At 38.0% G+C, this 26,596-nt stretch overlaps 1 protein-coding gene across 5 annotated transcripts in view; it reads right to left on the bottom strand.

Annotated features, from left to right (window-relative positions):
• Positions 1 to 1,507: 1,507 nt before the first annotated feature.
• The window catches only part of mbd5 (methyl-CpG binding domain protein 5), a 249,617-nt gene continuing 224,528 nt past the window's right edge, over positions 1,508 to 26,596 (bottom strand). For 2 of the 5 annotated variants that reach the window (XM_087989241.1, XM_043694122.2), the window contains exon 13: positions 1,508 to 2,697. In XM_087989241.1, coding sequence (XP_087845367.1) covers positions 2,626 to 2,697 — 72 coding nt within the window. In that variant the 3' untranslated portion in view covers positions 1,508 to 2,625. Of the gene's footprint in view, positions 2,698 to 5,365; positions 5,655 to 17,377; positions 19,951 to 26,596 lie in introns of those variants that run through there. The other 3 variants (XM_087989242.1, XM_087989243.1, XR_015757722.1) reach the window with 2 other exon arrangements.

Below are 26,596 nucleotides of genomic sequence, written 5' to 3'. Positions count from 1 at the left end.
AATTAAATTAAGGACACAGCTACACAATTAATGGTAGGGCCTTAGGTAGTGTTGTAAAACAGAGGGACTCAGGGATGTAATTCTTCGAAGTTTTCATCATATGTAAACAGGGTGGTTAAAAAGGCAATTAGCATGCTTGCCTTTATTGCTCAATCCTTTGATTACAGGAGTTGGGAAGTCATGTTCTGGCCACCCTGTTATACAATGGATATTATTAAGCTACCGAGAGTTCAGAAGAGATTTATTAGGATGTTGCCAGATATAGAAGGTCTGACTTATAAAGGAAGGCTGGGGATTTTCTCTAGAGTTTAGAAGGTTGAGAGGTGACCTTATTGAGGTTTATAAAATCATGAGAAGCATAGATAGGGTTAATAGTAGGTGTCTTTTTCCTAAGATTGGGGCTTTCAAGACTAGGCAGCATATTTTTAAGTTGAGAGGAGAGAGATTTATAAAAGACGCGAAGGGCAACCTCTTTAATATAGAAAGTGGTTTGCATGTGGAATGAACTTCCTGAGGAAGTAGTAGATGCAGGCACAGTTATGTTTAAAAGACACTTAGTTAAGTACATGAATAGGAAAGGTTTAGACTGATATGAGCCAGGAACAGACAGTTTGGGATCATGCTCAACTTGGACTGGTTGGACCCAAAGGTCTGTTTCTGTGCTGTATGATTCTATAATAGTTTGATAGTTTCAGCGATTCAGTGACTTAATAATTTCTGAGGTACTTATACTTAATATGGCAACGTGATTAATGTCAGCGAAGCATTTCTGCCAAAATAGCTATACTTTTGACTGTCTTTTTAAATCTCAATTCCTATGGCTTACAGTGCCAATAGAATTCCAGTCATATGGGGCTAAATTCCCCATGGTCAAAAGTACTAAACTGCAATGCATAAATGCCGCCATGCTGACCTAAAATTAAGCAATACATTAAAATTATATTATACAGGCGAGCTTTTAATTCAAATGTCTGTGAACTAGGTTGTACCATAAAATTGAATTTACATTGCATTTTGAGATCTGTTTATGCATTTTCTAGTCAACTAAATAAAATAAACATTAACGAAAATCACAATTGCGAACGACTCAACTGTGCTGCTGACACACCATTTAGTCCCAATCATCACAGTGTTGCAGCAATCTGTACTTCAGGTCCATGACAGCTTCACAGAAGCTTTGACAACTCAGTCAATGCCCTTTGTCAACTCAATACCATGAAGGAAAACCATCATGTTAAAAAATCCAACATTGTTTGTCACTGCTCCTTGCTACAAGATTCAAACAAGCAGATTAATGTACATGACTACTGTTCTTCAACATTTTGTTCTCTCCATATTATGTACCGGACAAAATGTGATGACCACCTCTAATTAGAAAATACAATACTAAACAGAAGTCGCAAATGCACATTTTAAAATTCTGTTTAAAAATAGGTTTGGACTACTGCATTAGGGTTTCCTATTTTACCACAAAAGGTTTGTAAAGAATGGCTCCACAAGCAGAAAATCAAGTATGAGTGACCAGTTTTTAATTGTAAAGTAGGTGCAACATTATTAAAAATGTTACAACACTGCACGACCTGTAATGCTCACAATATTTACAATTAGTGTTCTTTACATGAAACCATAAAACCCTAAAGAGAATTTGCATGGACTGGAACAAACTACTCCTATCACCCACATAAATGCCATCAACCAATTAAAATCAAGTGCACAAAATACTTTACATATACTACTAATGTAAAGTATACATGTGAGAAAATACAAAACAATTAGATAAATGTCAAAACAAAGAGCAAAGTTGATCATTACAAGACAGTTTAGGAGTAAAGCAAAGAAAGGCAAAATTAAATATAAAAGCACGCACCTTTGATGAATAAAACATTTTTTGACATAAAATAGCAGAAAAGCTGATTGATAAGAAAACACAGACACCAATACCATCAAAACAGAACGCATCAATTTAGAATGGGAAAAAAGGTGGAGGGGAAAAGAAAATCTTCATTTTACATGGAGTTTGCATGTGGGACTGTAGAGACCTCCATGCCATTGCACAAAAGACAGTTTCAAACAGAAAGAAATGAACATTGGCGGTGTGAAGTGTCTGCCATAATTAAGTTATCACATAACCATGCCTCATCTGCTGTTAAGTACAAAAACAGCATCTTGCATATAAAAGCTTTAAGCGGCATTTTTATTTATCCTCTTTACACTGGTAGTCTCTTGTATGTGTAAATAGAAACCAAAGAATTTTGTACACTATTTTGTACAAGATAAACTGTGCATTAAGTATGCTTGTACATGACAACTTTATACAGTATTTACAATTTGATATTACCATGAAATTTTGCATATCTATATACACAATGAAAATTCAGAAACATTTGGACTGTTCAGTTTTTGATATTCTTGATCTTTTAGTACTGTAGAAAATGTCACTTCGTAGGCAAGCAGTAAATAGACTGTAACCATGATCTCACAAGGTTTCTGATGAGCTATCCAGCATACAATTTTGCTCATTATTGAAGAAACACTGTACCACAGTTCCATAGCACCTTGTAGCATAAGACTCTATATACACACAGTTCAACCCTATAACTACATCAGTGATGAAGACATTGAACGTTATCTAGAGATTTTTCGTCTCTTGGCTTTTGGTGACTTGACTTGTCTGTCTTTCTGAGGTGTCTGGTGAACCTACAAAATGTAAATTGTAGTACAGATTAGGCCATTGAAACGCTGCCAATTTCTTGAATAAAATTTAACAAGCTAAGATACAAATATATACTGTATGGCTGTTGAAAAAGAATTACTTGCATGCCCGAGACTTTTGAAATCATCTTAGCACTGTAATCAGTCTTTGTGCATCCAAAGTTGTTCTCAAAAACAGAAAACATTGAATCAATAATTTGCTTTCAATCGATCCAAATGCAGGTATAATGTAGGTCTAAGATGGTTGAACTGTCAAAATTAGTCTCAAATTCTATCCTTTTCCTACATTTCAAGTGGATGAGAATAGATTTGACAACACGTACCTGATTGAAGCATAAAATTCCAAAATTCTGCAACAAATAATTCCCCATGAATATATTTCTCAATCATAGTATAACACCCGAGTACAAGTTCCCGATCCAAGCATAAAACAGGTTTCTCAATTATCGTAAAATTGAAATTACGTTAGATTTATATTTTTAACTTTATCTTTAATTAAGTGCAATCTATATTTTTTCAAGATTATATTTGAATTGCTGCCAGGAATGTGGAATAAAAAGTCTGTACATTGGCTTCTTTAATTCAGTAGATAGAAATCTTGATCCAAGCATAACAAATCTTGGATATCTGATACTTACCAGGATTCAAATATTTAAAGGATACTTGTAAGGTTTGCTTACCTTTAAACAAATTACTTCATTTTACTCAAAGATATCAAGTCACAAATTGGCAGTAAAGAATAAACAGTGTATGGAAGATTTTCACTAGTAGCTAGCTAGGTATTCTATATATACTACTGTTCTATTTTCAATTAGCAGCAAAGAAATGTGTGTAGAGTTCTTCCAATTTAAGTTCATATGATTCATTTCAAAGAGTTAAAACAATGTATTCACTCAGTCCACAGGGAACTTCAGTTTCTGGAAGCAACATCATTGTTAGTCTAAAGCAAACAGACCTACTGGCACGAAGGAAATGGGTGCTTTGGTTTTGTGAAAGATGCAATATAAATGCACATTCATTTTCAAAAAAGTATGTTGAGATGTATATAAACAAAGGATGGAGGTAAAGAATGAAAATTCACATTTAGTTATTACCACAGTAATGTCTCAAACATTTCAAAATAATGAATTAATTTTGAGGCATTGCTAGTTATGTTGGTAAAAGCAGCAATCATTTTGCAAACAGAGATCTTGCAAACAATAACGAGAAGTATGTCATGCTATCTTGTTTTTGGTGGCATTGATTAAGGATGGAATATTGACTATCCCACGTGATATACTTCCACTGACCTTTAGTATGCAAATAAGCCACTGGAAGAGGCAGAAGAGTCTTTGCTTCAGCATGTCATCTGAAGAAATGCACCATGAATAATGCAACACTCCCTCAGTAATAAATACACAATCTAGACTGCCATTGTGACCTAAATTGGGTTGGTGATCAAGCTGATACATTTCTGACCCAGGTTGAAAATTCTGCTAGATTAGCCAACCGTAGATCCTACAATGACAAAGATGTTGTAACTACTAATACAGATCAAGTCCAATGCACAAACAACAACTGTAAGACATGTGAACTGAAAATGCTACAATTGCGACATGAATGGGGCCCAGAGGAAAATGGCTTGTTTTTGATTCAGGCAAGGTTCCTGTTTTTTAATGTTTCATGTGCAGGGCTTTATGTAATTTTAACATGCTTTCTTGAGTTTCTTGGTTTTGCTATGGTAGCGGTATGAACAAAATATCAGATATATACCTGAGGGAATTAGAAGAACTAGAGATGAATGCATTGTAAGAATAAAACAGAGATGAGTATTTTTTTCCCTCTCATAGCTGCTAGTACATGGAATTTGCTTCCCGTGGAAAGTAGTGGAGACTTGACCATTAAGTTTATTAGAAGGTAGAATTAGATTTTTGATAGATATGGGAGTAAAGGATTATGGAGTAGACAGGAATGTGGAGTTGAGACCACAACCAGATCAGTCATGATCATATTGAATTGCGGAGGAGACTCAAAGGACCAAATGGCTTACTCTAGATCCTTAGTTCACCTTTTCAATCTTCAAATTAAAATCTGAAATTTCAATAATGTCATAAACCAATTGTTTGAAGATTGCTGGAATCACTCAAGTCTCTTGATCATATTCCAACATGTGAACAATACAGAAAGCAAGTACCAACCAAAAACAAGGAAAGCTGTCCTTTTTGTATAGGTTAAGACCCAACTGTCAATATAGTGCAAAATATGTGCAATTGCCTTATTATTCTAAAGTATTTTGTTTTGTTTAGTACTGTGGATCTCACTTCTCAATCTTGAACATGATTTTCATTGAGTAAAGCTCACGACATTGCGATGTTATGGGTCAAAATGAAAGAAGAACATCAGCAACATACCATTAATAACACATGCTAGATTCCAACAATGGAAGCTAAGTATGTGCTTTAAAATTTCAACTCAAAACATTTCTCAAAAGTTTTCACTGTATAAATAGCATATTCCACAGCTGCTAGTGTGATGCAATGCTTTCAGTTTATGGACTAAACAGAGTACATTTTTGGCTTTGTTTTTCTTAATTGCACTCACAGTATGTTTCACACCAGTAGCTTTGGTATTCTCCATTTATACTGAAACATTTCCAATGTTCCAATTCACTTACCATGTAACTGAATGGAATAACACTCCCATTATGACAATACTGCTTTCACATAGTGAAAATCCAAGTGCTAATCTTTGATCGTTTAGCCCAGAAGGAACAGCGGATTGTGCTTCACAAATCAATGGTAATCGTTGTCAGAGTCATAATGCACTTAATCTCTGTCTGCACACTGAATCTCTTAAATATACTTCTTAAAAGCGTTCATTTCAGTTCAGCTACAGGAAAGCGTCTCGGGAGCAGGGTCTTTTTTTCTCAAGGTAGGCAGTTCGATTCAGGTCAGGCTCACAACCTGAAGAAGCAGAGAACGCAGTAAGTTGAAATTCAACTACAATTCAGGAAACCCGTTTCAGGATCGCAAACTATTTGTGTGTGTGTACACTGTTAGTACACAGCCAGTTCTAGGATCACAACTTGCTGCTTTCTCAGTTTCAACAATTTGTCAGTCAGTACAATATTGCCAGTTCCTGATATAAAGAAATGTCTGGAACTGACGTATGGCAAGGTTGCTATTTATGGAGAAAATTTCGTAATACCTATGCATGACTTATAAACCTATCCTCCTATAAATATCAAATATACAAGGCTAAAGAAGAGGTTGGTTTAGAACCAGAGAACAATTGTTCGGAACATCGTCTGAACTAAGTGGAAAGTTGGTCAACTACTTTCAGATTTCAATGTAGAAACATGAACTGTATTAAAAATAGGACAAAGTAATTTAATAAATTGCATTTACTTTTTGGCAATATTATTGAAACATGGCTCACACTTTAAAAAAAGTATAAACCAGTTGAAGATTGATGATCTAAGATGTAATAATCCTGGGAAAGAGGATTAATGACAAAATTGAACTGAATAGTTATAATAGCTCAGTTGATTTCAAACTATTAGTTTTTTTTATGCTCCCTGGCATATTAATTTTTGATCTTCATTTACACCCAAATTTCTAGTGTTGCCTTCCTTAAACATGCCTAGAATAGATTAAACTCACCGTGACTATACCAAGTAGATATTCAAAGGTAAAAATTACTGGGAAACTCACACTGTTGCTAGGCAATGCTCCAAATAAATTGGGCAATGTTCCTGTTAATATTTCACCGCTTTCTCAAGTGACAGAATACTAATGACTTACATTTACAGACATCTTATCCTGTTCATTAAAGGAAGAGAGAATGGACAGTTACTCTTGCAGAGAGCTAGCACAACACAGCACAATCAGCTGAATGGCCGCAACAACCATTGTTGAATGCCCATTCGACATCTGCCTCTAAGTGGCATATGTGGAACAAAGAGAAGTCAGAAGAACAGACCTTTTATGCTCCTCTTATTTACGTTTGTATTACATTTTTAAGCTTTTTTCAGATCAGTTTATTCAACTTTTGAAGAAAACAGTTACTCTTCATAAACCCCCATTGCTCATTTTGAACCCTTTTCAAAGTTTGTGCAGGAATCACATTGGATGGAAGTATATGTGACAAAATCTTCAGAGAACAAAACTGAACTCAGAAAATCTCTTTTTTTGGGGGGAGAGTTGTTTATTAACTAAATAAACTGGCTATTATAATCTAAAGACTTATTAGAATCAAACACATATGATTGAATTCAGCAGAAATCTGTGTTGAAAACTCAAAGAATTTAACTTCTGATATTTAAATGTGATGTTGAGTCCGACATGTATCTCATTAAAAGGATACATAGATGGGATATGCCAAAGACCTGCCAAAATGTACTGCAGTTGAATTTTGCCTTTTTAATATTTATAAGTTAGAGAAAATCATAGTGAGGAGACTATCTCAGCAGGATTTAGTTTTCACAGAGGTAACTGTGAAATCCACCATAAAGTTCAAACATATGTAAAATAGTGCAGATACTGGAGATCTGAAATAAAAACAATGTACTGGAGAAACTCAATAGTTCTGGCAGCATACATGGACAGAGAATCAGAGTAAATGTTTCAAGACTAATTACTCCTCTTCTGCACCAAAGCGGACTGGAAAATGAAGGTTTTTACAAAGTGGAAGGAGGAGGAGCGAGTGGTATAGATGTTGAGCCTGCCCAAAACATTGCTAATGGTACTAAAGGAATGATCTTGATGCAAAATAAGTGTTCATGATAGGAGTGAATAGTCAAAGTAGTTAGGCTTTGCTGACAGCAAACCTACACACAAGACACGGGAAGGGGTGGAGTCATCAAAATGAGGAACAGTGTTCATGCTCTGATGTTGTTGAACTCAATGTTGAGTGCTGAAGGTTGTAAAGTACCTGAGCATAAAATGATGTGCTGTCCCTCCAGCTTGCATTGGCCTTCATTGAAGCACTGCAGCAAGTCCATGGAAGATTAGTGCAAGAGCAAGATGGTGCATTGACATGGCACGCAATAGGAAGGACAGGATAATTCATTTATCATATAATCTCTACAGTGCAGAAATAGGCTATTCAGCCATTTGGTCTGCATCGACCCTCCGAAGAGCATCCCTATAACCCCACACTTACCAGGGTTAACCCACCTTGCCTGCACATCCCTGAAGTCTATGAGACAATTTAGCTTGGCCAGTTCACCCAATCTGCACGTCTGTGGACTTTGGAGGTAAACCCACGCAGACAAAGGGGGAACGTGCAAACACCACACAGCCAGCCACCTGAGAATGGAATTGAACCTGAGGCCCTGGCACTGTGAAGCAATAGTGCTAACCACTGTGCTGTCCCTGTTTACAGTTGGGGTAGAGGTGTTCTGTGATGCAGTCACCCAGTCTCCATTTCATTTTGCCAAATAAAGGCAATGTGTGTGCAAAATCTAATAGACTAGACTGAAAGTAGTAGAAAAATAAATCATCATTTCAGTTGGAAAGTGTGTATGGGATCTTGGAGAGTGAGAAGAAGTAAAAGGGAAAGTTTTATACCTTGTATGATGGCTAGGGAAGGTTATGTTGGGAGGGAGGGTGAGAAAATGTCAGAAGAATGAACTAGAGTATCACAAATGGAACAGTGAGAAGGTACAGATGATGTGTTTGGTGGTAGCATTCTGCCAGGGTTGCATTAATGGCGGAGGATCATTTCTGCCACCTCCTGAAGAATGTCACTGGAAAACAAAGCTTATCCTTCCCTTTTCAACACTCTACAGGGAACATTCCACAGCATGGTATCCTCTACACTGGTGGGACCAAATGCAGAAAGGGTGACTGCTTAGTGGAACACCACCAGTGTGTCTGTGAGAATGACTCCCAACGTTTACACTTTTCAATCTTGCTCATGCTAAAATTTTTGCCCTCGGTCTGATGCAGCACTTGTGTGAAGCTAACGTAAGCTCAACCAATGGCAACACACTTTCCACTTTGGCACTTCACAGTTTTTAGGGTTCAGTATCAGGTTCAACAATTTCAGAGCATGAACATAGTGTTCCATTTTGATTACACCACCCTCCTTATGTGCATGGGCTTGGTGCCTTTTTGACTATTCACACCTATCAGTGTCATCCATTTTGCATTGAGATAATTCCTGAACTACCTTTATCACTTTTGTCATTTGCTCTGGGCAATCTTAACCTTTTGGTCAATTTGCTTCCTTGTCAACAGCATAAAGAACATCAGTTTCCAGCCCACTTCATTCTTGAAGACGGAAAATTGGAGTAAAATGTGTTAATTCTGTTTCTTCCTCCACAGATGCTGTGGGGCTGAGTTTTTCCAGCACTTTGTTGTTATAACATGGAGCTTTTTATACCATTTGGTTTAAGTTTTTTTTGAAAAAAAACTAATTTAAAAATTTAATTTGATTTAAAATCAGCAAAATTGAGAGATAATTTGAGGGATATAAACTGATAAAATGCTATTCAACTATTACCTTTAAACATCATTTGTACGATCCACTTAATGAGATTACTCTCCAATCAAATGGAGATTAATTTTCCCAATACTAAATTGCTATTTCACTGTTAATTCTGCAGTGCTGGAAATCTGGAACAAAAACAAATTGTTGGCGCAACTCAGCAGATCTGTCAGCATATATTGGGAGAAAGCAGAGTTAACATTTCAAGTCTGGTGGCTCTTCAAAAACTCAATGTTAACTCTACTTTCTCTCCAGATGCTGCAAGACTTGCTAGATACGTTGGGTTGCTTTCCTCGGAGGTTGCTGATTGAGGTGTACAAAGTTTTGTGGGACATATGGCAAATAGAAAAATCAAAATTAAAGGGGCAATAACCATGGGACACAGTTTTAAGGCAAGGAGCAAGTGATGTACAGGCGATTTGAGGAAAAGTCTTTCCATCCAGATGGATTAGAGTATCTGGAACTCAGTACTTGAAAGGGTGATAAGTGGCAGGAATCCACAAGGCATGAGAACTATTTAGATTAATATTTGAAATGCACAGTATACAAGGCCCAAATGTTGGAAAATGGGATTAGAAAGATGTGTTTGATGACCACTACGGACAAGGTGGACTAAAGGGTCTCTTTCTGTGTTGTAAAAAAATAGAACTACCTTTTAATTATAATTTATATACTTTGCTTATTCACAGGAAGTTATCCTGTAAAGGATAAACATTTCTGCTTATAATGTAGCATTGAAAGACTTAACAGATGTTTCTTAGAGCTCCTGATATATGCAGTCAGAGGTACTCAGTGTCTGGGTTAATATTAAGCCACTCAGTCTCAAACTTATGCTTCAAGAGCATATCATACTTCACTGGCCTCAGTTAAATGGAGTTGGAGATCCTTATACCCTAGGTGTTGCATGCTATGATACAATAACAGTATCATGAGCATCTCAAAGGTATACAACTACTAAATGTAACATAAAAACCATTTATTTCTCAAATATTTTAAAAATCTCAAACAGATAGCACATGCCTGTACACAATTTGATAAATTATACAAATAGATAGAAGAGTTTAACATTTCAAATGTCAGTATAATGCTTTGTAGGTTTGACGATGCATCTTGATCTAATGATCACATACCCAGCCAGAGAAGTCTGTGTTTTGCTTGGTTACTCCTGGTTGTTATCACTCATCATCATCAGACAGACATTTCGTCCTCCTTCTGTTCATGCATGATTGGCAGGATGAATATTTATCTGAGCTGGTTTTTATTCCTTCCCAATATAGTGCCATGAAATGTAATAATATAGTCTGGGCTAGTTGTATATTCTAGAAAACCTTACTGGTATTCAAGTATTTGTATATCTGACTTTCTGCCCAGTGTGTAGTTGTGGTGGTTCTCCAGTTGCTAATCATTCACGTACTTCTTTTCATTCTTCTCTGTCTTTGAAGAACAAAGGTCTCAGATAATTAGATAATTGATTACTGAGCAAAACCATTCACACTTATATTCTGAGCAAAGTTTTACCAAGGATGGTCTCTATCGGTGTTGCATCGAAATGAAAGAAAATCTTGCTGTGTTGCTTGACATTTGATAATCATTGATTTGCTAGTCCATACCATGCATTCTGCTAGAGAATCATGGAATGATGGTGTGATGTGGGTCACTGCCACTTAGCATGCCTTAAAATGGTTCGTCACTAAACTGCAGTCTATTGTAAGACAAGATCCATTCCAGGACCCCAAATTAACTGAAGATTATGGTTATCACATCAGGGATGGTTGTGCTCATTGTGTTGCTATGATATAAAGTCAGAAGTCACAGAATACCAGGATATAGTCCAACAGGTTTATTTGAAATCACAAGCTTTGAGAGTGTAACCGCTTCATCAGGTGAAGAGAGAGAGAAGCACTTCACCTGATGAAGGGGCTACACTCCCAAAGCTTGTGATTTCAAATAAACCTGTTGGACTGTAACCTGGTGTCGTGTGACTTCTGACATTGTCCACCCCAGTCCAACACTGGCACCTCCACATCATTGCTATGCTATAAATCAATGAGAAATTTGGAGAAATAATTGGTCATTACATCAAGGAAGTCAACTTGCCCATGCTGTTTGAACACATCTGTTGCTGTTTTTGTACAAGGTGTGGACATCATGCACAGGCTCCTTCTGCTGGGGTTGGAATATGTGACATACATTTTTGAGTCATTGAAAACTTGTTTCGTCCCTGGCCAGTACATGGATTCATGTAATAGTCTTCTTTTGTGCTCCATACACATCTCCCCAACTTAAAATTGTGACAATATGCTCACAGAATACTTTTGGTATTAGGATATGTCAAGATATACATGTCATGCCCAAACGAATAAATGTTCTCAGCTATTTTTGAAATGCTGTTGGGTTATTTGTGGATAATAGACTTTTGCAACTCCTGTAATTGCTCATCTTCAGTAATTGCTGATTGGGACTGTACAGACTAGCTCAGGTCAAACTGTAACATAACAACGTTGGCAATATCTTCAACGTCCAACTGGGTTGACTGCATCACATGGACTCTGTTCTACACAGTAGGTGTGTTTGAATCATATCAATTAAGATTACGCTGAGATCTGTGTCTACTTGAATGCCTGTCACTGCCAGACTGATGGTACCTACCAGGTAGATGATTTTGAGAAGCCATGCTAAGTTTGGATAGGGCTGCAGCATGAGTCTGTCAATGCATGGATCGTGTGATATATTAAATGTGCCTTTTCAGAACATAGGATGTCAATAGTTGGTCAAGAATTTACAACATATAGTGCGAGAGGTCAACAACATGTAAGGCTTGGTCATCTTCAAAATTGATTTTTGCTTGGTTCACTACGTAATTCATTGTTTACAATGTAAAACATAATTCTTGTGATGTTCGTTGCTGCCAGTGTTGTTGTGTTGCCCAATTTTGTTGGTCAGCCGGCATTTTGTTCTGGAGTCTGGCTTAGGCTTTGGAAACAAATTTCTTGCACGTGCATGCCTAATGTCCCTTGGAATCACATGCTTACGCATGAGAAGCTGCAAAGTTTTTGGCTCAGTAGTACAAGCTGCCTCTATTATATATCTTGTTAGTTTAGATTGGTGCATGTTGCTGGTCAGAGCAACTGTTGTTAGTCTGCCACAACGGTTTCGTGTTTGCATCTATCTTCAAGTAATGTGTCAATGGTAAGACCCTTTCCCAGATGATCTTTTGTGAAGACTTTAATCAGTGTAGAGGCAATTACAAATTTGATGAACTTCCCTGAGAGCTCTTCTCCTGAGAAAACACACACACGCACTTTGCATGACTCTTAAGGCTTCTATCTGCAGGACAAGAGTTGGACTCTTAAAATCCTGAAGCTAATTCTTATTTTGAGTTGGTCTTTAAGTTCCCTCCAAAATTATTTTTGGATCATCAGAAAGACCAAATGTATTAATTATGTGAAGCACTTCCTTGCCAATGGCAAGCAAGACTTTAAAAGTTTTTTTAGGTTCATTGAACACTTGATCTGTAAAATAAAGGTGCAGTTGTTGCTTGAATGTCGGTGATTCAGCAAAGGTATAATATACTGCCCAACCCATAATTAAGTGCTCATCTTCCGTTTTCTTTTGAAGATCTTTGATTTTCTTTTTAAGTAGCATTTATTTCTTTCTTTTACTTGATTAGCTTTTCTTTGCTTTGTTTCTGCTGTTCCATTATTTTTATTTTTGCTGCTCATACTGGGCTTTAGGAATAATGCCTTTAAGAATAGAAACCTGCTACCACAGGTTTGTATCACTAGATAATGAGACCACAAAGTAGAAATAATAGCATCACAGGGGCTTCCCTTTGCATTGTCTTCCTATCTGAAGGCACAGAATATTGTCTGTTCACAGGTAAGCCGGGTTACTTCAAAAAACTGCTTTGTCATATTTTAAAAGCTGTATTTCATTGAGGAGAGCTACTATCCATGCAGTAAGAATGCTCTGATTGATCTCTTTAAAATGTTACATTGGAAAGCAGGCTGTAAGTTCTTTTTTTCAGAAAAAGGTTTTGTAGCTCGACAGGACTTCGATTTTAAGCATTCTGGTTGATCAATTTATAGATCCTTACATGTAAAGAGTGTTAGTGTCAGTTCTCCAAATGATTTAATATTCAAGACTATTGCCAGCTGATGAAGTTGCCAAGTCTACCAGTAAGAATAAGCTTTTATAAATGATCAATGCTGATGAACTCCCACCAAGGTGTGGGCTTTGCCTCTAAGCAGGATAGTTGTAGCTGATGTGAAAATACTTATCTTAGCTCCTGTAAACTTAAGAACAAGATGTGGATAATGTGCTCCTAAAAGATTCTGCAGATGTTTATGACAGCTCCCGGTAACACATTATTGAAGATACTTCTGTGACTGGGGCTGACATTAAGCATCTGGTTATAAACGGTAGCATACTTTCATCAATGTCTCAACGCTTCAAAGATATCAGTTAAGACAGAGTCCAAGACCTTGACTCCCCTGCTCACATGCAGTGATGATATCATTAGATTGTCTCTTGAGGTACACTACATACTGAGATATCACATGACCCAGACCAACATCAAATTTGATGCTGACACAATGCTAGTTGAAAACACAATCTGTGAGGTGAGTGCAAGGTGTCTTGAGAAGACATCAAAAGGATAAGCCCAGGTATTTGTGAAACTGTTTTAGAATATTAAATTCTATAGTAAGAAAAGCTTGAATTGACATAACGACCAGAATGTCTAGTGTATAAGTCAAGGTCATCAATTCCATATATTGAACTTAACTGAAATTCACCCAGCTCAACACTGACCACACTTTGAATTTCTGCCAGATTCCATGACCTTAATTTATAATACTTAATCTATTCTTCTAACTATTTGAGTAAAGACTACAACTCCCAATTTACTAATTCAAACTTGCATCCTCTTCCTCTACTGACTTGGGTCTCAAAGCAATATTATTATTTACCTTATTTATAGAACTTAGTATTAGATTTGTTACAATGAGGCCCTTTTAAAAAATGATCTTGCTGTTTGCATAAGGGCAGACAATTAAAGATAAAAGTGCAGATATGTAAACTTCCCTTTATTAGATTTGTCAACTGTGAAAATTGATAACTGGGTAGGACAAGAAATAAAATTAGAAAAAAATGATACATTTATTCGCACATTTTACTCAAGAAATTAACATGTTCCTTTAAAAGCCTGTGCTTAATGTGGGCGACAGCTGGCTCAGTGGTTAGTACTGCTGCCTCACAGCATCAGGGCCCTGGGTTCGATTCCCACCTGTGTGGAGTTTGCACATTCTCCCTGTGTCTGCGTGGGTTTCCTCCCACAATTCAAAGATGTGCAGGTTAGGTGAATTGGCATACTAAATTGCCCAGTGTTAGATACATTAGTCAGAGGTAAATATAGGTTAGGGAAATGGGTTCGGATGGCGGTGTGGACTTGTTGGACTGAAGGGCCTGTTTCCACACTGTAGAGAATCCAACCTAATCTTAATGAGAAAACCATCTCATGGACTCACCCCCAAAAAAGTGAAAGATGGATATTTAGTATACAGGCTAGTGATCTGATGAAATCCAGAATTGCAGATTTTTCAAGAAAATAATAAGAGCTACGGAAATAAACTATTTGGAATTCATTTTAATTAGCTTCCTCCATCCTGTGTTCGTTTCATATCTGTTTCGTTCAAAGCCTGCCACCCATAAAGTGAGCCTAAATTGCAAATGACAAGTTATCGGATGAGAAGTCTATAACAGCTCAACCTAATTCCAATAATCTCAGACAGTGAATTCTTGGGCTGTTAAGGTGCATGGGTAGTGTCCCTACTTCTGAGCTAGGAGACCTGGGATCAGGTCCACCAGAGGCACATGATAACATCTGAACATATTGATTAGAAAATATCTATAAAAAAAAGGGAGCCAGATATTCTCAATGTTAAAAATGGCCTTGTCAGACGTTCTGTCTGATTCAACTACAAATCGCACCATGGTCCATGTTGCTCAAAAGATACCCACTGAACTCCAGCAGGGATCCAATGACCCGAGCTGATTCCTGTCCCATGCAGAGGAGCCATGAACTCCCATATAGAGTAAACCACATTGTAAATCAAACTTATGCCATTGTAATCCACGCAGCTTGGTAGAGTTTCATACTGTCATCTTGCCCACTGAACCATCAGGTGATCTGCTTACAATGATAGATTATACAACAGGCTTCTGACCAACCTTTCACTTCCAAATGAAGTCTTCAGAACAGATTTTTAAAAAAGGAATATCACAGCCTTGATTTTCCAAAACATGTTACTGGCCATTGAGGGCATTTTTGATTTATCGATTTTAATGTTATTCTTTTAAAAAATGGGCTAGAAAATGTCTCTAGCGTCATTTTAGAAAGTTTATGGCAGTGTTATTATAATCCCTTAAGCACTGAGTTTGAAATCACGATTACTTGTGATTACATATTCTGCATTTAAAATACTGAATAGGAGTGTGTCAATACTGACAATATTCTTGAAGAATGCAAGGAGCTGATGAAATGGTGTGCAGAAGTAATACTTGAAACTATACAGATAAGTGCAAATATTATTGGACAAAAAAAACCTGGGTATCATTTGCCCTCTAGCTACACAGTGTTAAACAAACAGCAAAACACATTTAGGAACAGAGTATTAACGGATTTGATGCTAAATATGTTGGGTTGTTAAGTAGCAATCAAAGCAAATAGAATGTTGAGTTACATTTGAAATATAGACCAAGTTGAAAGAAGTCAAGTTCAATTCTATAACGCTGCCAGAGCACGGATTGCCCACTTCTAACCAACAAAACACAATTAAATTTGAAAAGGTAAGCATATAACAAGTCAAAAAATCTCTAGCATCAGGGTACTAAATATTGTATGGTAAATAACTGGAGAAATGTGATCTTTCACTTGAAGTAAAACAACCACTGGGAGCCCAGGTGGTTCAGGATAGGTTACCTGACTTCTTCAAATTGGCATTAATAGGACAAATTAAGGAGCTGTATACTTGGAAGAAACACATTAAAGTACTGTCAGGAATATTTCCTTGAAACAATTCACACAATGGATTTTTAGGCAGAATACTGGAATCAAAACTCTTGGAATAATTTTACTTAGTTACTGAAATAGATTAATTTCTGGATTGATACGCTAAAACATACCCTTTTGCTTAGCTACCTGCTGCTCAGAGATTTGTTTTTAATTCATTCAACAAATCTGTGCTGAAAGCTAATTAAAGAAGAGGCGTCCTCTTTTAGTGCTTGCAATGAGTACTCTCCGAAGTCAGAAAAAACACTGATCACATACACAGTCAAGCACTCCTAAAACCGACAATGGCATAGCTTCCAACATAAACTCAGTAAAATGACAACCAAAACTCACATGCATTGCTCTTAAATGATGTAAGTGATCAGGTTAATCATAATATTTTTCTGCAAATCACTGAAAGTTTTGATTGCTTAGTAACATGTTCGTGACCCAGGAAAGCAGGTGCCCAATGACACATCTGGTCTCGTTAGCAACTTCCCAGGAGTGAACATCCAAATATCGTAGGAGCACAATCTTACTGTGACATAAATTCCATTTGTCCCCATATCCTGTTGGCAATTTTAGTTAGTCCCACATTTGAAAGGTTTTGCAGATTCAACTTATTTTGGCACTGTAAACTGCTCATATTTAATTATACATTTGACAGACTGAAGAACATTTTACTTCAACTACAATTTTTTAACAGGCTAAACTCAATAAGATTCATTCAACTTCTAGGAATTTAAGTGACTTTCAGAGATATTCTTTGGTCTTGGGCTGTCCATAATGGTTTCAGGACTGAAGCAAAATAAAATGTGCAGTGCAACAGTGTAAGTTCAGAACTTGAAATCAGATACAATCCAAATGTGTCCTCTGGTTGTTAAACAAAAATTGGCAGCTAAAGGAATCTCTCTCAAAAAAACATGCATCATAACATTTTGTATGGTTTGAATATGCATCTCTCACAGTAACAAAACATCATTAATTATCAAAACTGGTAGTTTACTTTTCCAAGATTGATGAAAGCTTCACTGACACAATGTATAGTTTTGAAACAATTTAGAGAAATAATGGGGGTGAGAAATAACTCCACATGTATATACCATTTGATGTATACAGGGTTGAACAAAATATACATAAATGGCAAATTATAAATTTAATTTATTTACTGTTAAAAGTTACATTCAAAATAAAAATTCTATGCATACAACTTGAACAAAATTACAAAAGACAAAGATATTTTCATCTTCATATTCAATCTCAAAGTAACTACAATTATTACATCTTCAGGGAGTTACCTGCAGAAGTAGGGGGAAGGTTGCATCTTGCTATGATTTGCATCCAAATGATTTGGCACCTTTTAAAGATCAACCTCTGGAAATAGGTGATTTTTAGTACTGCACGCTGTTCTTCATGGATCTTCAGACGCCTACATCTTGACAATATTATCAGTGCTGCCTCTACGACAAAAGTTGGGCTGACTGAGTGACATACATCAGTGTGCATTCTAGTCAACTTCACACTTGCAACGGGTTCAACTTAATGATCAATCCTCAAACCACAGCAACAGATATGATTTTTTTTGTACTGAACTGAATCATTATTTATGACAGCATCTGACAGCATCTCCAAGCATCCTAAAAATAACATTAGCTCAAATTTGGACTGTACTTTGAAATGTTTTCCAATTATGAAACTTCTCAGAAGCATTCTACGTAGAGGCGCTACATAAATCTAAACTGTGCTAAACAGTGACTTTTTATATATTTAAGAAAACCTAATGTATAGAATAAAACATTCAAGAGAGATTTTATTTAAGACAAGACTACTTTTGGCACTTACTAAAGTAGTCTGCTACTTTCATGAGTTATCATTAATGCAGATTAATTAGATTAAACAGTGCTTTATTGACTAATACAAAATGGGTGCTATCTTCCGTCAACTTTTCAGTGTTCAGAATCATGGTGGGAATGGCAACCCAATAACACATGAAAATGTAATGGAAGACGACACAGCATACAGCCTATTGAGTTTGTTTCACAATTCATGGCTGACCTTGGGCTTTCCTTACCTTCCTGCTCCCCAACCTCATCCCTTAGACTCAACAATGGAACATCCATAATGCACTAGTGTAGAAAATGAGAAAATTCACAAGCTTTTGAGTGAAGATATTTTTTCCTGACCTTAAAGTCCCAAATGATTGGCTTGTTGTTCTGAAGCTGTGCCCAAGTGTTTCGATTGGGGAAACAACCTTTCAGTGTGCACTGTGTGAAGTCCTTAAAGAATCTTGGATGCTTCAATAAAGGTCACCTCATCTGTCATCAACTCCAGACAGTATAGGCGAATTTACTCAGCCTCTCAGCACATGACAATTCTCACTACATTGTGATCTAGTTCAACTTGGTGAATCTCCTCTTCTTCCAATAGAGATTCCTTAAAATGTGGAGGCCAAAGCTGCACAAAGTATTCCAGTTGTGGTCACATCAAAAACTTGTACATCTGTTTCCTTATCCATGTACTCCATTCCTCTTGCAAAAAAAACACCTTCCCAGCTCCTTGTCTTGCTTACTTTGTGCATCTCATACAATTCTAACAAGTCCTTTTGCATATCAACATTTACAGGTTTTATAATTTTTCAAAACCATTCTGTTTTTCTTTTAAGACCAAAGTGAATAAACTCATACTTTTTTATATTACACTTAATTTGACCTCTGGTTGCCCACTCACTTTTGATTTGATTTATTATTGCTACATGTAACAAGATACAATGAAAAGAATTGTTTTGCATGCTAACCAGACAAATCATATCTTACATAAGTACACCAGGGTAGCAGAAGAGTGTTACAACCAGAGGGAAGGTGCAGAGAAAGATCAACTCTAATATACTTTGAACAGAAAAGGAATTAAGGGTTATGGTGAGAGTACCAGTAAGAGGAGCTAAAGCCACAAAGAGATCAGCCAAGATCTTATTGAATGGCAGAGCAGGCTTGAAGGGCCAGATGGCCTACTCCTGCTCCTAGTTCTTATGTTTTTAATACATGAAAAGTCCCTTCATAAGTCTCATAAGAAGCTGTTCTTAACTCCATTGGTATGTTTTCAAACTTTCGCATTTTGTGTTAGGTGGAAGAGAGTATAACTGGGATGGAAGGGGTGTTTGTGTTGGCTGCTTTCCTGTGGCAGCGGGAAGTGTAAATGTAGACGATAGAAGGAAGGCTGGCTTTTGTGTTGGACTGGGCTGCGTTCACAACTCTAAATTCATACAGTCTTGGACAGAGCAGTTGCCATACCATACTGTGATTCATCTGGATAGAAAGGTTTCTACGGTGCATCTATAAAAGTTTCTAAGAATCATTGTGGAGATGGTGAATTTCCTTAGCCTTCCCAGGAAGTAGATGCATTGGTGCGTTTTCTTGACTGTGGCTTCAACATGGATGGGCCAGGATAGGTTGGTGGTGATATTTATTCCTGGGAACCTGAAGCTCTCGACCACCTCCATCTCACCACCATTGATACAGACAGGAGTGCGTCCTCCACTCCACTTCCTGAAGTCGATGACCAGTTCCTTTGTTTTTCTGATATTGAGAGATTGTTGTCTTTACAGTGCCACGAAGCTGTCTATTCCTTTTCTGTACTCTGTCTCATCACTGTTTGAGATCCGTCCCACTACCGAGGTTATCATCAGCAAATTCATAAACGGAGTTAGAGTTGAACTTGGCCTACAGTCGTGAATATATATGGAGTAATTTAGCCTGTCTCTCTCTTTTTGCAGCCTATATATTCCTCAAAGCAAACACTTACAATTGACTTTGTATAATCAACAAATATGCATACTTCGATGAAGAAGCAGAGTAGAGTGCAAAAAACTGTGGAAGCACTGATTATGGCAGCACTTCACTACTTATCAACTGCCAATTTAAAAATGTCCCATTTATGCCTGTTGTTTGCTACCTATTAACCAATCTTTTACCTGAAATTTGCCAATAACTCAGTTTACTTCACACTTGTTGTATACCAGTTTGGACAAACAATGAAGTCATTTGCAAACTATGGAAAAGCACGAACCTGCTCCACCTCCAAATACCACCACCCACATCAGTTACAATTTTCTTTTATAAACTGTAACATTTTCTGAAAGTTGAAATTCAGTGTAAGGATATTTCTGAAATGAAACAAGGAAGTCAAGAATAAAGATAGAACTATGGATTCTATTCACACTATATATTTACAGAAATCCAAGTACCTGCACACATTGTTCAAAACGTAATTTCAAAATTTAACTTATGTTCTTTGAACAACTGAAAAAAAGGTAAGCTGATTTAGTTCATATGTAAATTTGAAACAAACAAGACATTATAGCCTGTACAAAACTGCACGCTCTTTCTTGTTGCAAGATATAATGTAATGACCATTTTATTATTGCCTGCTAATCCTGGAGCGACAGATAGACAGGAGACTGGAAGAACACAGCAAGCCAGGCAGTGGAGAAGTCTATGTTTTGAGTGAAACCTTTCTTCAGGACTGGGGATGGGTGTGGGGTGAGCTGCAGATAAAGGGAGTCATGGGGCAGGGTGGTGAAGTGAGAATAGATGAAGTCAGGTAGAGGGTATTGTATTGAAGATGTGGGTGCACTGTACCTTTAAGAGCGTTAAAAGCTAGTAAAAAAACTACCTGACAGAACCAAGTATTCTGAGAAAAAGCATCACTTGGTCAAACAACTAGATTAGCTCGTTGCCTGGAAATGACAAAACAGATTCGAATTAGGCCAATACCTCGAAAAAATTCCAATTTCCAATCCAGTTTGACAATCTTAAAAGCCAATGACACAATCCGATCCCTGGGGGGGTATAAAACCATAGAAAATTGAACAGTTGAGAGGAGAAGTGCCAAGCCAATGACATCTGCACATTACCCAGAAAATAACTCTCTTAAAAAGGTACCTTTAATCGATCAGTAACCTTTGAAGCAGACTCTCCAAGAAGAAAAGGAAACAGGAATTCAATGAAAACTGAAAGCTGCCTGGTTCTGAGATCAGAAGTGTTGTTTTGTAAACCTTAATTGGGAATTTTATCAGACTAGTATTATAAAGGGGAAGGTAAAAGATAGGTTAGAGAAATAAATTGTAAGTAGTTTTTAAGTTCATTATTTCCTGTTATACTTTAAGAAATAAAGTTGTGGGGGGGATCCAAGATGGCGGCGACCCAGTAAGACTGAGTCTATAGTGCTCCTCCCAAGACTTGGGCACAGTGGGTCACCTACCCCCTACCAAGCTCACCAAATCATTTATAAATCATTTTTAACAGTTTAGTAACTCAATTAGTTGTGCAATATTATATTTAAGCAACTTTATCCTAAGTTAAAATGACTAAAGGGAAGGGAGCCCGCAGCTCTCAGCAAGCAGGAACCCCTCCCCCACACTCTCCAGCTGCAGCAGAGGCGTCCACGGCCGCCCCGGGGGACTTACCTACAGTAGCAAGCCTTGCAGAAATGCTTTCCAAGCTTGACTCGAAGATCGATGCCTTTATCGTCGAATCCAGGAACCGTTGGGAGTCGTTGTCGGCCGCGCTGAAGAAGCACGACCGTGAAATTGAAGAAATTCAACGCCGAGTCGGAGGGGCGGAGCTAAAGGCCGCGACCTCGGAGACAACTGCTCAATCGGCCGTGGATCAGGTCCGGACTCTCGAGCAGCGAGTCCGGACCTTGGAAAATCATATTGACGACCTCGATAATCGAGGTCGTCGAAAAAATATTCGTTTGCTGGGCCTTCCCGAACGGGAAGAGGAAGGCCAGCTTACAGCATTCCTGGAGCAGTGGCTGCCACAACTTTTAAATCTGCAAGCTGGATCAGGCCAGGTAAGGGTGGAATGGGCCTACCGGGTAGCAATACGCGGGCCCGGCTCGAACCAGCGCCCACGCCCGGTCCTGTTCCGGCTGCAGAGCTACAAGGAGAGGCAGATACTCCTAGAAGCCTCTAGAAATCTCGGAAAAGACCCCCAAGCTATGATCTACAAAGGATCCAAGATCATGCTATTTCAGGACTTTTCCCCGGCTCTGGTTCGAAAGAGGAAGGCATTCGACGAAGCGAAGAAGCGTTTAAGGGACTTAAATGTACAGTACTCCTTACGCTACCCAGCGATGTTACGCTTTAACCATGAAGGATCTGTATATAACTTTGGATCACCAGAAAAGGCTAAGGAATTCTTGGACTCTCTTAGATAAACTGTAGGACATAATGGATGTTGGTCTGCCTCCCCCCCCCCCCGTCTTGGTTTATATCCCCTCCCTTTTTTTTTCTTACCTTATTGCTTAATATTATTATGGGGGGTGGGGAGAGGGATTTGATTTTCTCCCCTCCCCCGCCTTGGAGTTGTTTTCTGTTATTATTTTATGTATATATGAGAGGTGTATGTATATGTGTGTGTGTGTATATATATATATATATATATATATATGTATGTATATATATGTATATATAAGGTGGGGGATTTGGTTAATGTTGGTGGGGGGAGGTGGTTACCTTATTCGATTTTACCTCTGTCTTTAGGAGCGGGGTTGTTTTTCCCTTCGTTATTTTGTATTATCATATTTAATTATTATTTGTTGAACTGGTAATTTTATAGTTATATGTTTATATATGGTATTAACATTACCAAATATACCCAGGTGTTGGTAGGGGTGGGGGTGGGGTGCTCACTGTTAACTCTAGCTTTGTATTATATTTGAATTTTCCTCATTTGATTGAGGAGTGCCTGGGTCAAGGGTGGGGCATCGGTTGGGAGAGGATATGAGGGATTTTTGGAGAGGAAGTGATGCCCCCTGGGAACAAGGGGGAAAGTCTCCACTTAGATAAGTTTTATATTTTTTTTATTTAGAAATAGTTTTTTACTGTATTGTTGTGGGTGTATTAAAGAGGGTTTATTTTTGTAAATTTTACATGTTCCATGCTCGGGATGTTCTGGATAGGGTTCCCCCTCCCGAGGGGTCTCGGATTGGCCCAGAGGATTATGGTTGATCAATCGGTTAAGTGGTGCACCTGGAATGTCAAGGGGAGTTGTTCGCCAATTAAAAGGAAGAAAATATTATCAAATCTTAAGAAGGAAAGAGTTGATATAGCTCTCCTACAGGAGACACACCTGTCAGATAAAGAACACTTGAAATTACGACAGGGCGGATTTGATCAGGCCTTTTCTTCTTCTTTTAGCTCAAAAAGCAGGGGAGTTGTTATTCTTGTTCGGAAGAATTTCCCTTTCAAAATCCTAAAGCAGATAAAAGACGAATCTGGACGATATATCTTGATTAAAGCTCTCATAAATGGAGAGGAATATGGGATTTTAAATTTGTACTGCCCCCCGGCACACCCCTTTAAATTTATAACGGAAGCCTTTTCAAAATTGATGGCTTTTGATGCCCGTCATATAATTATAGGGGGAGACTTTAACTGTATTATGGATCCGGAAATAGACAGGATTCCCAAGAGTACTGCAGGAGTATCTCCCAGATCTAGACAATTGATGGATCTGAACAAAGAATTAGGATTAGTAGATGTATGGAGATGTCTTCATCCACAGGGTAGAGATTTTTCTTTCTACTCTAATCCACATAAATGTCACACCAGAATTGATATGTTTTTTGCCCCCTCAATTTTTTTAAATTCCATATCATCCTGTAAAATAGGTAATATAGCAATTTCTGACCACGCTGCTGTATATATGGAAACTAAGGCGAGGAACAGTGGGACATCCCCTCGGCATTGGCGTATGGACCCCTTCTTAATGAAAGATAGTAAATTTGTAAAGTACTTCTCGCAAGAATTTAAAACTTTTTTAGAAATTAATTCAGGTACAGCTAGCAACCCGTCAATGATGTGGGAGACCATCAAAGCTTACACGCGAGGCTTGATCATCTCCTACTCTGCGACCCAGAAGAAATTAAAGGGAGAACAACAGCGTCTGCTTGAAGCCCGCTTAAAAGCGGCTGAAACAGCATACACTGATAGACCCTCTATTATTAAATTGCAAAGGATTACAGCTCTTAGGACAGCTCTAAATACTACACTTACTCAAACGGCTAAGAGGGAAATATTATTTGCAAAGCAAAGGTTATATGAATATGGCGACAAACCGGGTAGATACTTAGCATTTCTTGCAAAGAAAAAAAAGGCCCCTCAGACTATTATGTCTATCAAGGAAAGTACGGGTATTTTGACTCATGATCATAAAAAGATTAATGCGACCTTTAGAAAATTCTATTCTGAGTTATATAAATCACAGGATTGTGAAGATAGGACGAAGAGGATGCAGTCATTCTTTAAAAATTTGACTTTTCCAGACCTAACTCCGGAACAAGTATCGGTCCTAAATGCTCCTCTTACACCCCAAGAAATAGTTGATGCAATTAGGCACCTTCAAAATGGTAAGAAGCCGGGCCCAGATGGCTTTCAAGCTGAATTCTATAAAGAATTTACAGAAATACTGGTTGGTCCACTTATGGATATGTATAACTATGCATATAGTCAGGGCTGTCTCCCGCCTTCGTTGAAAGAGGCAAATATCTCTCTTATCCTTAAAAAAGGAAAAGACCCAGAAGATTGTACATCATACAGACCAATATCCTTGCTAAATGTAGATTTTAAAATCCTCTCTAAAACGTTAGCACTGAGATTAGAAAGGATACTGCCACATATTATAAAGGAGGATCAGACGGGGTTTATTAAGGGCCGTAGATCATCCAATAATGTTAGAAGGGCTCTGAATATGATTCAAGCTTGTCATCAGGGAAAGATACCAGGAGTAGTGGTTTCATTAGACGCGGAAAAGGCATTTGATAGGGTCGAATGGTCATATTTGTTTTACACATTGGAGAGGTTTGGTGTTGGACAGGTGTTTACCAAATGGATCTCAACATTGTATAGTGATCCCAAAGCAGTTGTGGTTACCAATGGATTAGGCTCGGATAGCTTCAGTGTGGGTAGGGGCTGCCGTCAGGGATGTCCCCTCTCGCCATTGTTATTCACGCTAATAATTGAACCACTAGCAGAAGCTATACGAGCTGATCCTAATATAGTGGCCCCAAGGATTGGTACAGGTAAACATAAAATTACCCTTTATGCAGATGATGTTCTTCTATTCCTCAGTAACCCTTTGATGTCCATACCTCGCTTAATCCAAGTTATTAATACATTTAGTGCATTCTCAGGTTATAAAATTAACTTTTCAAAATCGGAGGCTATGCCAATGGGTGGCCTTGCTGTGATACCCCGCTTAGCGGACGGTTCCCTTTTTCCCTTTCGCTGGTCCCTGGAGGGTTTCTTATATTTAGGCATTTTTATTACCCCAGTATTTGGTCAGTTGTATAAGGCTAATTTTGTGTATTTATTGGAAAGGATAAGGCAGGACCTCCAGCGATGGGGAGACCTGCCAATTTCCTGGTTGGGTAGAATAGCATTAATCAAAATGAATATCCTGCCCCGTCTCCTATATCCTATGAGAATGCTTCCGGTGATGCTGCCGAGGACAGCTTTATGTAAATTATACGGCTGGCTGAGTTCCTTTATCTGGAACCATAGGCGGCCCCTTATTAAGCTGAAGAAGCTACAGCTTCCACAGGCAAGGGGTGGATTGGACTTCCCAGATTTTAGGAAATATCAATTAAGTTCCCTATTAAGTTATATAGCTGATTGATTGTGGATCAGACAAGACCCAATCTGGTTGGACATCGAGGCTTCTCAAGTAAAATACCCACTTATTAACCTTTTATTCTCAGACAAGAGGAAAATCATTACAGATCACTGTAAAAACCCTATAATACTGAATACAATCAAGGCTTGGAATATAATGCGGCAAAATGAGGGTAATTCACATAAAACATCCCCCTATGCACCGATAGTGGGAGCATGGGGATTCCAACCGGGGTTAACAGATGCCACTTTTAAACTCTGGAGATCCAGGGGTATCTCATGTCTCGGGGATTTATTTAAGGATGGGGTCCTGATGTCTTTCGGACAGCTGCGTCAGAAATTCGGATTACCCAATGGAGACCTCTTTCGATACTTCCAAATTCGAGATTTGGAAGAAGACTACGTTATTAGATAGTCTTTATAAATCCGATAGAGAATGTAGTGTCCTACGACCAGTGGGGGTATCTTCCGTCAGTAATATTTATCATTTACTACATGATGAAGTATCGGGAGATATGGATAATCTGCTTAAAACATGGGATCAGGATCTGGGACTAGAAATCTCCACAGAAACGTGGAATGATATCTGGGAAAATGCTAGAAGAATTACTATTTGCAACAGAACCCAGGCTATCCAGCTGAAGATACTTCATAGGGCCCATATAGCACCGGTTCGATTGGCAAAATTT

Source organism: Chiloscyllium plagiosum, unplaced genomic scaffold (assembly GCF_037043375.1).
Source record: "Chiloscyllium plagiosum isolate Xiang-an unplaced genomic scaffold, Cpla_swu_hap1 HiC_scaffold_7, whole genome shotgun sequence".
Taxonomy (NCBI): domain Eukaryota; kingdom Metazoa; phylum Chordata; class Chondrichthyes; order Orectolobiformes; family Hemiscylliidae; genus Chiloscyllium; species Chiloscyllium plagiosum.
The sequence above is the reverse complement of the archived record's forward strand: the minus strand, read 5'-3'. Positions and strand labels throughout refer to the sequence as shown.